We start from the raw sequence: 13,646 nt of genomic DNA, 5'->3' as shown, positions 1-13,646 counted from the left end.
GTTTCTGATAATAAAAGTAAATGCACGTTCATGATAGAAAATTTGGAAAATATAAAAAAGAGAAAAAATCACCTGTAATCCCACTATTCAGAGATAACCGCTGTTAAAAATGTTTATCTTCTAATCTGTTTTCCCTGATAGTATTTTTTATTGTGGTTTTAACAAAACTGGAAGCACAGTTTTGTTCTATGGTGTACATATATGCATTTTATCAAGAAGTATTTTTGTAGACTAGTGAATTTCTTTCAAACGTTTAATGGCTCATAATATTCCTTTGTACCATACTGTAGTTTTAAAATGCATTACCAAAGGAAGGAAGGTCAGGGAGGGAGGGAGGGAGGAAAGCATGGAAGGAGAGAAAAGGAAAGCATTTTTATTTGTTTCTGGAGGGTAGAGGGAGGAGGGAGTGATAACACTTTATTGTTCATTAAAAATGAAGTAATACTTTTGCTTTATTCTAAAATGTTCAAAAGTAGAGATTATTTTTATGACCTATATGCCTAGAAGTAAATAAACAACTAATTATGATGTTTAAGACTCTATCTATGACAAGATACTCTTTTCATGCTGATTAGATTAATAAAAACTATATCAATCGGTGAAATTATTCATTACTACAAGAAATTTCCAATTTCAAAAACTCAAAGATATTCCAATTATTGCTGATGTGAAAAAATGAAGCTAAAATACAGACTGCCTAAAATAGTTCCAACTTACATTCTGCTGATAGGTTGTTCCAAAGGAATAAGCAGCATTTAATCTTGTCTCTGTGTCTGGACAAAGCTACAGCAAAAGAATACAACTGATAAATATCTCTCACAGATGTTTTCTTTGCTTATAGTCAAGGGTTCTCAACACTCAACATGGACATATACTTTATATAATACTCATTCAATGTATCAAGGAATGAAAAGTTAAGGGAGCATCTTTGTTATAAGTCATAACTTAAAGTAGTTTTAAGAAATTCCAATTTAAAACACATGAAAAAAATCAACTCTACCAAGCAACTGATGCTCTATCCAAGCAATAATCTAGTTTTTTTCTCATCTTTGCCTCAGTCAAATATAAGACACGTTAGGAATTCTCTAGCTAGAATCATACTCACCTGTAAAACACCTCCTTCTAAAGTTTGCCACTTGAGAAAATTTCCTCTTACATCATAAGAAGCAGCAACAAACTTCAGTTTTGTATACTGATTAAAGAAAAACAAGAATAAAATAATGTCACATACTCTGAAACTCTATAAATATATATATTACATACAACAGTCTATACAAACTTTCAGAGTTTAGACTTCCAGAGCATATATTCAGTAAAATAGCCTATAAAATTTTTTTCATTGTTTATTGATCTTTTCTTTTTCCAGAGATCAAATATTGAATTCAACTATCTTTACTTTGAAGCAACATTAATCTAAGTATCTCTATGATTAAACACACCAAAATAAATGGACTGGGTTTTCGCACAAAAACTATTATTTCAGAATTGAGAGGCAGCGCTGGTGACAGATAACTTCATTTGATGGTGTGTGTGTGTGTGTGTGTGTGTGTGTGTGTGTGTGTGTGTGTGTGTATGGGAGGTGAGTAGGGGAGGGAAAAATCTGTTCTTTCATTCTAGAAGGTCAAAAAGTTGAGGTAAGAATTTGGAGCTGTGAAGTGCTAAGGAAAGGCATAAGAATCCCAGTCAATCTTTGGAAGCCCTTTTTAAACATGTGGAGATACAGGACAGAGATGGCTTTGCATTTGGTGATGAAAACTGTCCTTCCCAACCCCACAAGTACTACTTGCTGCCATACGACATAATCCAGAGGTATCATATACTCAAGTAAGGCAGCTAAACTTTATATTTTTAGTTCCTCAGCAGCTAATATTCAGATTTAGTTTAGTAATTAAATTTTTAAAAGCCTATCAAGAATTATGACTAGTAATATTCTTGTTACCTTTTAAAATTGTAAATCAAAATGTAGTTATCCTTCAATAATATAGTGACTTGTACCTGGTTTTCCCCTTTAAAACTGAAATTTGTAGGAAGAGGTGTAGTACTGAGTACTTGAGGTGCTAATCCTAGCTGGTCTCCATAGAACAGCCATGGAAGATTCTGTCTCCTATAAACAATCACAATTGTTTTAATAATGGGGAACAATTCTTAATATGTATTTGTGCAAGTAATTGCACTGAATTTCGTCAAAATGATGGTTCATCAATTAGAATAGCCTTACCAAAATGAAACAGAATGAACAGTGCCCAGTCCAGCAGTATTTTCAAAGATAAACTGAAACAGTCGACATGCATCAAAAGTGGTAGAGTCATAAGAATTCATATTCATCACACACATATTTCCAAGAGCTTGGCAAGATGTCAGATTGGCATACACCTACAAGAGAGCAATGACAGAGAAATGTACGGACTTTAACATCCTAAGCAAAAGTTGACATAAAAATTATGCTCAGTTTTAACTTTACCTATTCTGCAAATTCTTTTTTTGGACATTCTTTTGCTTTTAATACCTTTCCTCTAATTTAAGTAGAAAAGAACTTTCTATATGGCAGATAAATAATTTGTACATTTTAACTGTAAATTTTAGGTGGAAATATAAAGACAAGCAATTAAAAGAAGAACTAACAGCATGACATTTAAAAAAACTATTATGCAGAATAATTTTTGAAAGAATAATAATTTGTTCCTATATTAGAGCTTATGCATATAAATCTAATCCATTTTAAGTAATTTGTTTATGAACAGCAAAATAAGATCATTTGTTGAGTTTGCCCCTTAAACTTCTTTTTCAGTTTTCCCTTTCAGGAAAAGACCACTCCATTTTTAGTTATTCAAATAAAAATCACTGCAGTAATATTCTTTCTCTCCCTTCTCGTATCCAGCTCATCATTAAATCCTATTGGCTCAATCTTCAAAGTATATCCAGAAGCTAAACATTTCTCACACTTCCATGGTACCACCCTTGTCCACGAGTCCACTTTCTCTCACCTGGATTACTCTAATACTCTCCTAAATGGTCCCCCCGCTTCTGTCTTTGCCCCAACAAAATGTGCTCTCCATATTAGAGTGATCTTTTCAAAACCTGAGGTCAACCATTGTCTTCCTTTGCACAAAATCCTCTATATCCCTTCCAGTAAACTCCAAGTCCTCAACATAGTCACTCCCTTCACCCGTGAACTCATCTCTCCACTTTCCCTGCTCACTCTGTTCTAGCCACTCAGGTCTCCTTCCTGTTTCTTTAGCATGAACACCAGAGAACTCCTGCTTCGGGACCTCTGCACTTGCCATAGTCTCTGCTTAGAATACTCTTCCCCTAGATATTTACAAGGCTCTCTTCTACTTCCTTCAGATCTTTACTCAAATATCACGCTCCCAGAGATGCCTGTCCTGACCACCCTCCATAAAATAGCACCACCTTCCACTCTCTATGCTCTTTACCCTGATTTATTTGTCTTTATAGCACTTAGCACCACCTAACATTTACCTATAATTCTACGGGGGATTTTTCTCTGCCTTTTCCTGAAATAGATAACTTAAAGATTTGAGAACAGAGCCTGGCATACAGTAGGTCATCAATAAACATTTACTAAATGATAGTATGAATCAGTTTCCCCTAACATTCAATTTCTGCTGAGTAAGTTTGCACACATTCAATTTACGAATAATGAAATGTGAAATGAATAACATTTTCTTTAGTATTCTCTTTCAGTCCACTTAGAAAGGGTTTATTTTTCTTATAGAAAATGACCAAGGAGATATATCTACTTAGAGAGGAAAGTTTTATTAAGTGGGGAAAAAAATGGTATCATAATTCTTTGAAATGGAATAAAATTATTTTCTAGAAATTCAAATATACCCAACAAGCAGCTGCTGATGACTGCAAATACTCTGCAAACCATTCTGAAGTGAAAGACATGCCCTGTAAACACAAAGATGAATTTTAGTTTTAAGTTCAAATAGAAATTCCTTAACCCTACGCTGTTTAGAAGACATTAATATGTATATTGCTGAGTCGGAAATAACTAACATTACTTTCTCAATATTATCAGAAAAATAGATTCTAACGGCAATATAAGAATTAATTCTAAGCAATGTCAGTAATTACAAATAGGACTGAATTACAAAATCACATCACTTAGGCAAAGGATATAAGGAAACAAAGTATGTCTATAATCAAAAAAAAAACAAGAAAACACTATTATGCCCATTTCACTAAAACAAAAATCAAAGTGCAAAAAAATAAAAGAAAAACTAGATTCTGACTTAGTATTGGTTAATATTTGCTGATTTAGGATTATTACACTGTATTAAATTGGCAAGTAATAAAAAAGAAATATCTGTGAATGATTTCTAAGCAACTGGAGACTGGGGATATACAGAGTAACTAATATGTAAAATCTCCAAAGTGGTGATTCTCAAACAATGATGGGTATCACAATCAACTGTGGAATTTCCTAAAAACAGAAAATGCTTGGCTTCATTCTAAACCAAATGAAACAGAATGCCTAGGATGAGACCAAGGCATACATGTGCTCTGAAAGCTGCAGGTACAAGCCTCTAGTTAAGCACCACTGCTGTAAAGTTCATCTGCATATCTTGCTAAAAAATGAGACACCGAGAAGCACCATTCAGAATAAATTCTCTGAACATGGACAATGGAGATAAAACCAAATTATATGAATCGTGACACCACAACTGTCAAAGAAATCTAAAATAAAATTATGAGTCACTTCATTATTCATTATTTTCATCTCTTCAATAAGCAAAAATTCTCATTTTGTAAGAAAAAAACCTATGCATAGAAGGTTGACTAACACACACAAAAAGGCTGAGCAAAAATGGAAAGCAATAACAACAGTACTGGCAAATGCATGTAAAATGAAGCCACAGACAATGCCAGTGATAAAGTTGTATGATCCTTTGTAAAACAATATCCACGGAATTTTTAGAAACACTTAGGAAATTTGTCTTAAGGCAATAATCTCTCCAAAAGGAAAAACACATCTTTGTGCATAAAATGGTTGACAGCAATATTATTAATAACAGAAAACCTAAATAGTCAATAGACATACAATTACATGAATTTCAATGCATAAACTAGAGTATTACGTGACTATTTAAAATTATAATTACATTGGTTGAGCCTGGAACACAGTATAGAGAAACTAAGGTAATGCCTAAAGACTGAAAGAGACATGTCAAAATAACACAGGGGCTATACCAAAGGAAGTCCAAATTTGAGGCAATTTGAGCTTTGAAAAGAAGAGTAACAGTGACAGATTATAACACACTCATGATACCTGGAGTTTGCAGTAAAGCTAAAAAAAATAAAAGCACAGAGAGAAAAGAAAGCACTCTTTCTAGACGACTGCTAACTAAAAATATAAAGGGAACAACAGAATTGTGAAATCATTTTTTTTTTTTTTTTTTTTTTTGCGGTACGCAGGCCTCTCATTGTTGTGGCCTCTCCTGCTGCGGAGCACAGGCTCCAGACGCGCAGGCTCAGCGGCCGTGGCTCACAGGCCCAGCCGCTCTGCGGCATGTGGGATCTTCCTGGACCGGGGCACGAACCCGTGTCCCCTGCATCGGCAGGCGGACTCTCAACCACTGTGCCACCAGGGGAGCCCTGTGAAATCATTTTGAAATAACCAATTTAATAATTGATTCAGGTAAGGTTCATCAATGGCTGCTAAAACAGATATGTACATAGTCTCAAAGTAAAATCTCAGACTAACTTATTAGTCACAGTACCTTTCCAATGGAGAGAAGTGGCAGACAGCACCATGACCAGGCAGTCAATTTAGCATCACCACTAACTGGACATCCTGACCTTATGTGCTCCTTGTTGATGCAATGGGCTATTCCCAACACCTATATCATATTTTTGCAAAAAGACATTTCACTGAGTCTAATCATGAGAAAAATCCAGAGTGTGGGATGCTCTACAAGAAAGCTGGCCTTGACTCTCCAAGAGTCAATGCAAAAAAAAAAAAAACAAAAAAAAAGCCAAAACAAAAAACCCAAAAAGCAAAACAGAACAAGGATCTCTCTGTTCTAAATTAAAGGAGACTAAAAAGATTAACTCAGTGCGGGGTCTTTCACTGATCCTGGGTCCCCCTTGCCAAAAACAGTGGGGAGGGATAAAAGACTTTATTGAAACAAATGGGGAAATTTGTTGGGTATGAACAGTATATCAGGTAATTCTATTATATTAATTTTAATCTTATTAGGTGTGATACCAGAAAAATGCCCTTGTTCTTAGGAGCTACATGATAAAGTATTTAGGAGTGAAATGTTATATAGCTACAAATTATTTTCAAGTGGCTCAGAAAAAAATATGGATGTGTATGTGTGCATATGCATACACTCACATACACAGAGAGAGATAAAGCAAATGTGGCAAAACATTAATAATTGGTTAAACTACTAAAAGATATATGCACAGTTATTATTTTTTTCAACTTTTCTGCAACTTAAAAATTTTTCAAAATTAAAGTTGGGAAAACAAACGAAGATGTAAGCTGTTTTTGGAAAAAGGGAATGGGAAGACACTGGTTCATATATTTGGAAAGTTTTTATTGATTGTCTGGTATATTACCTGAGGAGGACTGCATGTCTCTCTTATAAAATTACATAAAACTATAGGATACAGAAATAGTTATAGATATGTGTATGTATATACATAATGTGTGTATATATTTTCTAGCTATGTCTGCTAAAGAGGGCATACTAAGCATGGTAACCTTGGTTTCTAAGTATTATCCTTAAGAGCTTCTTAGAGAAATAACTATTTCCAGGGCTGAAGCAGGAAAAGTACAAGATGAGCCTGGAAATCTTATTGTGGCAGAAAGTAAGGAAATGCTCAAAGAATGATAGAGATATGTCAAAAAGACATAGGAACCAACTCAAAGGGGCTTCTAATAATGGCCAAATCTATGACAATTTGAGCACCAAAACAAACAATACATATACTGGATTATAAGAAATGAATAAAATAGGAACCCACAAATCCATACTGTCCTTACTGAACAAATAAATATATAAAGGTGAGGAAGGGAAAATTCCTTACAGTAGAATGTTAATAATGTGGAAGGAATGATAGAAACATTTGGCAACCATCATAGTAGTGGTTGATGAAGGCAAGTGACATCAGTGGAAACTAAAGCTACTTAGTTTAGAGAAGGTTTAGAGAAGAAGTGTAACCTTGGAAATTCTCCTCAAAAATACTACCAAATACAGGGGCTTCCCTGGTGGTGCAGTGGTTGAGAGTCCGCCTGCCGATGCAGGGGACACGGGTTTGTGCCCTGGTCCGGGAAGATCCCACATGCCGCAGAGCAGCTGGGCCCGTGAGCCATGGCCGCTGAGCCTGAATGTCTGGAGCCTGTGCTCCACAATGGGACAGGCCACAACAGTGAGAGGCCCGCGTACCGCAAAAAAAAAAAAAACTACCAAATACAAAGGGAAAATGGTAACTTAATAGCAGATGTGGTGAGTTTACAGCAGGGGGTGATGGTTAGGTTGACACCACCAGCGGTGGGACAGATGGACAACATGTGTCTCCTCATGTGACGCAATGGATTGAGAAGAGCACATCTTTTTTGTGGTTTCCTGCCAGGCATGTCCTGATTATGAAAAAAAACTGGATGGACCCAGGTTGAGGGTCACCCTCTGGATTGTAAGGCCTGTAGTCTTCAAAACTGTCGAGGTAGGGGACTTCCCTGGTGGCCTAGAGGTTAGGATTCTGGGTTTTCACTACTGTGGCCCAGGGTTCAATCCCTGGTCAGGGAACAAGATCCCGCAAGCCATGTGGCATGGTCAAAAAAAAAAAAAATAGTAAAATGACAAAACTGTCGAGTTCATGAAAGGCAGGGAAAGACTGAGGACGTGTTCCAGACTGGAGGAGACTGAAGGGGACGTGACCTCTAAATGACTGGTAATCTGAGACCAAATATGAAAAAGAGACATTGTTGGAATTTTTGGCAAAATTATTTTTACTTATTTTGAAAAGGAAAAAATGAAAATTAAAGGCCTGCAAATTTGATAATGGTATATGTCACTATAATCAGAGACCGGAGAAGAATGCCCCAGAAAACATGAATCTTACTACAAACGAGCCAATACTTGGATGATCTTAAGCTCCCTATGTATATGTCTATTTTAGTATTTGTTTTTCTGCAAATATTTGGTACTTGCCTGTAATCCCACAAGACTATACTGGAGGAGAGGAATTTTTGCTTTATTCATGAGGATTCCAGATTCCACCCTCATCACGGCTATCCTTACAGCCCCCCTAGTCACTCCCATTTATTCAGTGATGATTGTAGCAACCAGATCCTAGCCTATCCACACAAGCTCTACTCTGACTGACTCCTAGTTAGTCATCTAACTCCTCTTCTCTTGGACTGATGACCTCTTCAGTTCCGATTCATCCACTTCCCATTTTACATCCCAGATCTTGTTATCACCAGATTCTGTTGCAAAAGCTCTAACTATCTGCCATCACGCTCTCATCTATAAACAAGGAACTTGGTCGGATACAAATAATCCTCAAATCTCCAGTGACTACCATGTACAGGCTCTGTGAGGTAGGTATTATTACACCCAACCTACAGACAATAAAACTGATGTTTAGAAAAGTCCAAAGGTATAAAACTAATGACTGGTAAATCCAGGGTTCAAATCTAGAGTCTCTGGTGCTCTTAACTATATTATACTGCATTCTTTATAGGATCTATAAAAGACCTTTCCAGCTTAAACATTCTGAGATCCACTGAAAAAGAAATGAGCTGAGGTAGAGAAGAGAGCAACTGTACTTATAAATTATAATGCTGAGTTGTTGTCTAATGTTTCTTATTGACTGATAATTTCTATTTTAAAGGGATTTACACATAAATGTTTCTCATTTTAGCCCCAAATTAATTACCAAAGGAAGAAATGCAGAAATATCCTTAACAATAGAACAAAAAAAAAAAACTGAAGCATACTCACAAGATCTCCATAACGTGCAGCTGAAATCATACGTGGAGGGAAATTCCCTGTGCTGCTGAAACATAATCCCCCTGTCTTCATTAATAAATAAGAAAAAAAAAAGTTTATGGAAGAATATAAGTAATTTAATTTAAAAGTATATACCTTATCAATTTGATTAGACTTACTAAAATGTTAGGTTCTGAACATACACAGGACCTGCTGGTGTTAATGAATGTTGGTTCACATTGGACACACCTGTCAATATAACAAAAATAATTTGTTAAATGTTAATAAATTACACTAGCCCTAATTTAATTGAGAACTTGTCTTCCTAACTGATTATATTAGAATAGATTCATTCAACTAAGCAATTACTTGTAATAAAGTAAACATATTAGAAGTATTAATGCTGATATACTACTCTTTGTATTACAAGGCAAGGTATAAATAAATAAAATTAACCAATAATAGGTGAATATTCTTTTGAAGCCGCAGGTAATATAAAATAAATAGTATTGAATAGCGAAGATGGTTAAGTCACTCAAATAACAAAAGAGCCCAACAAACTCATATAAATGAAACCAAATCCATTTTTATAAGTAGTTATTATCGAATATACTTTCCTTATTTTTCTGCCACAAAGCAAAAAGGTAACATACGCTGAAAAGAAACGAGTATCTATACCCTCATCAAACCTACAACAAACACTCTTAAAGTCTTTTCATCTTCTTTATTTATTTTAGGAAAATACTTTATATTTTTCATTAATGAATGATATAGAGGGAGGGAGGGAGGGCAGTGGACTAGTGGGGACACTGATAGGTTTCTATGGGTACTCATTACAAAACAGAACAGGTAGGAGGAGGAGCTGGGGCACAGCACAGAACTCAAACTAGGCTTAGGGAGGTATAAGAGGAGAGGAACGGGGGATCAACCCAGTGGTCTGTATTAGGATGCTACAACCTAGGTCAGCCTGAGAGAAAAGATGATCCAACACTAAGTATCCCCAGGAGAAACTGCTCAAGTATTTTCTATCTCCAATTTGGGAACTGAAGAGAAAACAGTATTTAGAGGGAGGTCAGCATGTAGGCAACTAAAAAAATTGAAGAACTGGAATAGGGATGATGTGTTTGAGTTAAAGAAACGGAGGGGTGTGTGTGTGGTGTGCAGGTATGCATGCATAAACGGGGAACAGGAAGTGAAAGAGAATAAGGCTATAAACCAGGATACCTGGGTTATGATAATTATCATCACATTTATTAACATATTTTTATGTAATATAATATATAAAGATAGTACCTAGTATATAATAAGTAGATTGCAAATAAAAGTTACTATTATATACTATGCATTATATTATAGATTATGTACAAATTACGTGACAAACAAAAATCGGTACCTTTTACTGAGCACTTACTCTGTAGTATTTAGCTAAGAACTTTAGATATGTAAAGTATGTTTCTGAGCTGTGGTAACAGCCTATGAAGTGGGTGGTATGTCCCCATTCTGAAGACAAGGAGACAGACTTATCGAGTGAGGTCAAACAACAACAAGACACTGAAACAAGAATTAAACCCTATTCTGTCTCATTTTCTGGGCCTCAGCTTCCTTACCTGTTTATTTCTATCCTTCCTTGGGTTATTGTGAGGAGCAAGGAATCTGATAGGAAAGGCACAGATTCTACATAAATATAAGATATTAATGAAGTCAGCACCCAGCATACCGCTTACCTGTTTCCTAAAGCATTTGCTATTGTAAAAGAGTTTTCACTTTCCTCACAGAGTTTACAAGTTGCTTCAGACAACAATGTTCCATTAACATCTCTTTCCACTAAACAATTTAGAAACAATAAGATGTTAACTCATAGTCAATATATAAGCTTCTATACACTTAGTAAAACCCAGTTGTAATTATTATTCTAGTAATTCTCAAAACAACTTGTTTGCATAAAGTCATGTCAAGCACAATCCATAATAAAGTATCAAAAAGTGAAGCCTTCCCCATTCCCACATAAAAAATACAGAAACCAATTTCCAAATCATCATCATCATCTTAAATTAATATATTTTCCTCAGAGAATTTCTTACCTCTTACCTGCATGTTCCTGTTACACTGGATTTGGGGAAACAAGTATTTTCATAGACTTCTGATAAGTTTCACAACTTAGAGGGCTTTTGGTGGTATCTATTACAATTGTAAATTCATATACCTTATAATACTACAGTTTCATTTTCAGATACCTAACCCACAGAAACACTTGAAGATGTGCATAAAAATATTCATCAAAACATTATTTGTGGGCTTCCCTGGTGGCGCAGTGGTTGAGAGTCCGCCTGCCGATACAGGGGACATGGGTTCGTGCCCCGGTCCGGTAAGATCCCACATGCCGCGGAGAGGCTAGGCCCGTGAGCCATGACCGCTGAGCCTGCGCGTCTGGAGTCTGTGCTCCGCAACAGGAGAGGCCACAACAGTGAGAGGCCCGCGTACCGCAAAAAAACCCCAAACATTATTTGTTAGAAAATAATCTAAATATTTTAAATAGCAAAATGCTATGAAGTACCATGGAGTGGATTAAAAAGTATGTGGTAGATCTAACACATCATACCATTAACTGAAAAAAGTATGCTGGAGAACAATGTTTTTGGTATGAAGTATTTACATAAAAAATACCACTTATATTTCCTGTGGTTACAATGTATACAATGTACATTAAAAACAGGAAAAAAAAAGTCTATAAGGACACATTCTAGAATCTACTTCTTACCTAAAATATGGCCAGTGGGACAGTGGCATTTTCCTTCTGCAGTTAAACCACCAGGGCAAGAAATACAGTTCCAGCCATCTTCAGTAACACCTTTCTAAATTAAAAGAAAAAAATTATTTTCCCTTTCTTAATTAATGTTCTCCTTAATTTATCATTAAGTCCAAAAAGCCACAACAGTGTATAATTTGCAGGAGCTATGCAAATAAATTACATAAATATGAGCCACATAAAGATTTCCTGGATAGACAATTTGTGCTTATATTCAAAAATCAAGCTATACGTTATTACTACAAGTACTGACTACTATATTATCATTACTATAAGTACTGACTACTATTAACTCCAGGCAATAGTTCTTTTTTCCTTATGATTTTCAATTTAAATGAGTCCTTACTCTCATAATTAAGTCATTCAGTTTTTGCATTTACAAAGAAAAAATGCAACGAAATTCCACACTATTTAATCAACAGATAGCCAATTAATAGTTTAGTCTTACCTGTTCTAAAATAGTTATTCTAATTTTTAAAAATTCAAATATAATAGCTTTTAACAATTAAGTTATGATTTAAAATGGATGAATTTTATCGTAAATAAATATACTTAAAGTTGTTTAAATTATGAGATCTTTCCTTTTATCCACTAATAGTAAAGGTTTTTGATAAAATATGACATCATCAAAAATTGGGCTTATAATATTATATGGTTTAGAAAAAAACCTGGGGTAAAAATACAGTAATTTTATTACAAATATGGATGTAACCAAAATTAATAGAAAACAATGGTAACAACAAAACAATGCCACAAATTATTTTAGGTTTTGGTTGAAAAGACTGGATATATCAAGAAATGCTCCTATATTTGTTAGTACATTTATACATGTAGGACTATTTAAAAATTATGATAGCTTAGTAATGTCACTGAAAAATAAATCTGCTTTGGCACCATTTCATATTAGCAGCTTTTTATCACTGTAATTCAGCTAGGGTCAATATTTCCAAAAATATAAAGTTTCAAAATGATCATCAAACCTGTAAGTACTAGTCATAAACAAGGACTGGTTTATATATTAAATATTAAATTCCCAGACTCAATTTTTTTAATACAATAATGAGAAGAAACATTACTATAAAGGCAGAACTGGCACACTGACTCCTAATTACCCAAAATGATTCAAAGATATATTTCTGTTAATTAAGAATCATCATATATAGTAACTATTAATTTACTAATTTTCCAAAAATTATGATATAATGAAATGATTAACAAAACATATTAACCTATTTACTGATGAAACTGGCATTTCATGAACTTATCACTCAGATATCATTACGAACATGAATCATTATATAAAACTGTTGACGCTAAATCTAAGACACTGAACTCACTCTGTACCAAATGATACAAAAATGAAAAACTGCTCTATATATGTATCATTCACTCATCTATTGATATTTGCTTTTATAACGCAGTTTCTCTATGAAATAAAAATAAAGACACTCAAATTTTCACAGCTTTGTGTTTTTTCAGATTTCAAAAAGTAAAGTAATATCTTTGTTTTTTTCCAAGTTTGCAAAATTTCACTGATCTCCCAAAATTTACTCTAGTAAAAACAAAGTTGGCTTAATAATTTTAAAATCTGTGGGAAAATATTAGAGTACAGCATTAAATTGTAGTTTAAAAAACAAAGGTATTTAATTTACTATTTTTTACAGTAAGATTATTTTTTAAAATAAATACTCCATACCATGTTTTCTGGGCACTTTTTACAAATAATATCAGGTCCTCCATTATTAGAGATCATCTGAAATCCTGGTAGACACACACATACAGTTCCTAAAAAGAAAAGAGCCAATTTTGACCTTGATAAATAAAACTCCAAGATAGGAAAATTTTAATAACTCTTAAGATCTTGAGAA

The 13,646-nt window shown here is 34.5% G+C and overlaps 1 protein-coding gene across 4 annotated transcripts in view; it reads right to left on the bottom strand.

Annotated features, from left to right (window-relative positions):
• TMEM67 (transmembrane protein 67) overlaps positions 1-13,646 on the bottom strand; it is a 46,730-nt gene that overhangs the window by 31,063 nt on the left and 2,021 nt on the right. For all 4 annotated transcript variants that reach the window (XR_003438141.1, XR_003438142.1, XM_027131399.1 and 1 more), the window contains exons 2-11: positions 13,475-13,563; positions 11,731-11,824; positions 10,697-10,796; positions 9,152-9,221; positions 8,985-9,059; positions 3,853-3,915; positions 2,219-2,373; positions 1,996-2,104; positions 1,106-1,192; positions 718-783 (exon numbers count right to left, since the gene is read on the bottom strand). Coding sequence is in view for 2 of the 4 variants with exons in the window: in XM_027131399.1 (XP_026987200.1) it covers positions 718-783; positions 1,106-1,192; positions 1,996-2,104; positions 2,219-2,373; positions 3,853-3,915; positions 8,985-9,059; positions 9,152-9,221; positions 10,697-10,796; positions 11,731-11,824; positions 13,475-13,563 (908 nt within the window). In the remaining 2 variants the exon portion in view is untranslated. The remainder of the gene's footprint in view (positions 1-717; positions 784-1,105; positions 1,193-1,995; positions 2,105-2,218; positions 2,374-3,852; positions 3,916-8,984; positions 9,060-9,151; positions 9,222-10,696; positions 10,797-11,730; positions 11,825-13,474; positions 13,564-13,646) is intronic.

The sequence above is a fragment of the Aethalodelphis obliquidens genome, unplaced genomic scaffold, assembly GCF_003676395.1.
Source record: "Aethalodelphis obliquidens isolate GAN/ISIS:26980383/991018 unplaced genomic scaffold, ASM367639v1 scaffold39, whole genome shotgun sequence".
Taxonomy (NCBI): domain Eukaryota; kingdom Metazoa; phylum Chordata; class Mammalia; order Artiodactyla; family Delphinidae; genus Aethalodelphis; species Aethalodelphis obliquidens.
This window is presented reverse-complemented; position numbering and strand designations above follow the sequence as displayed.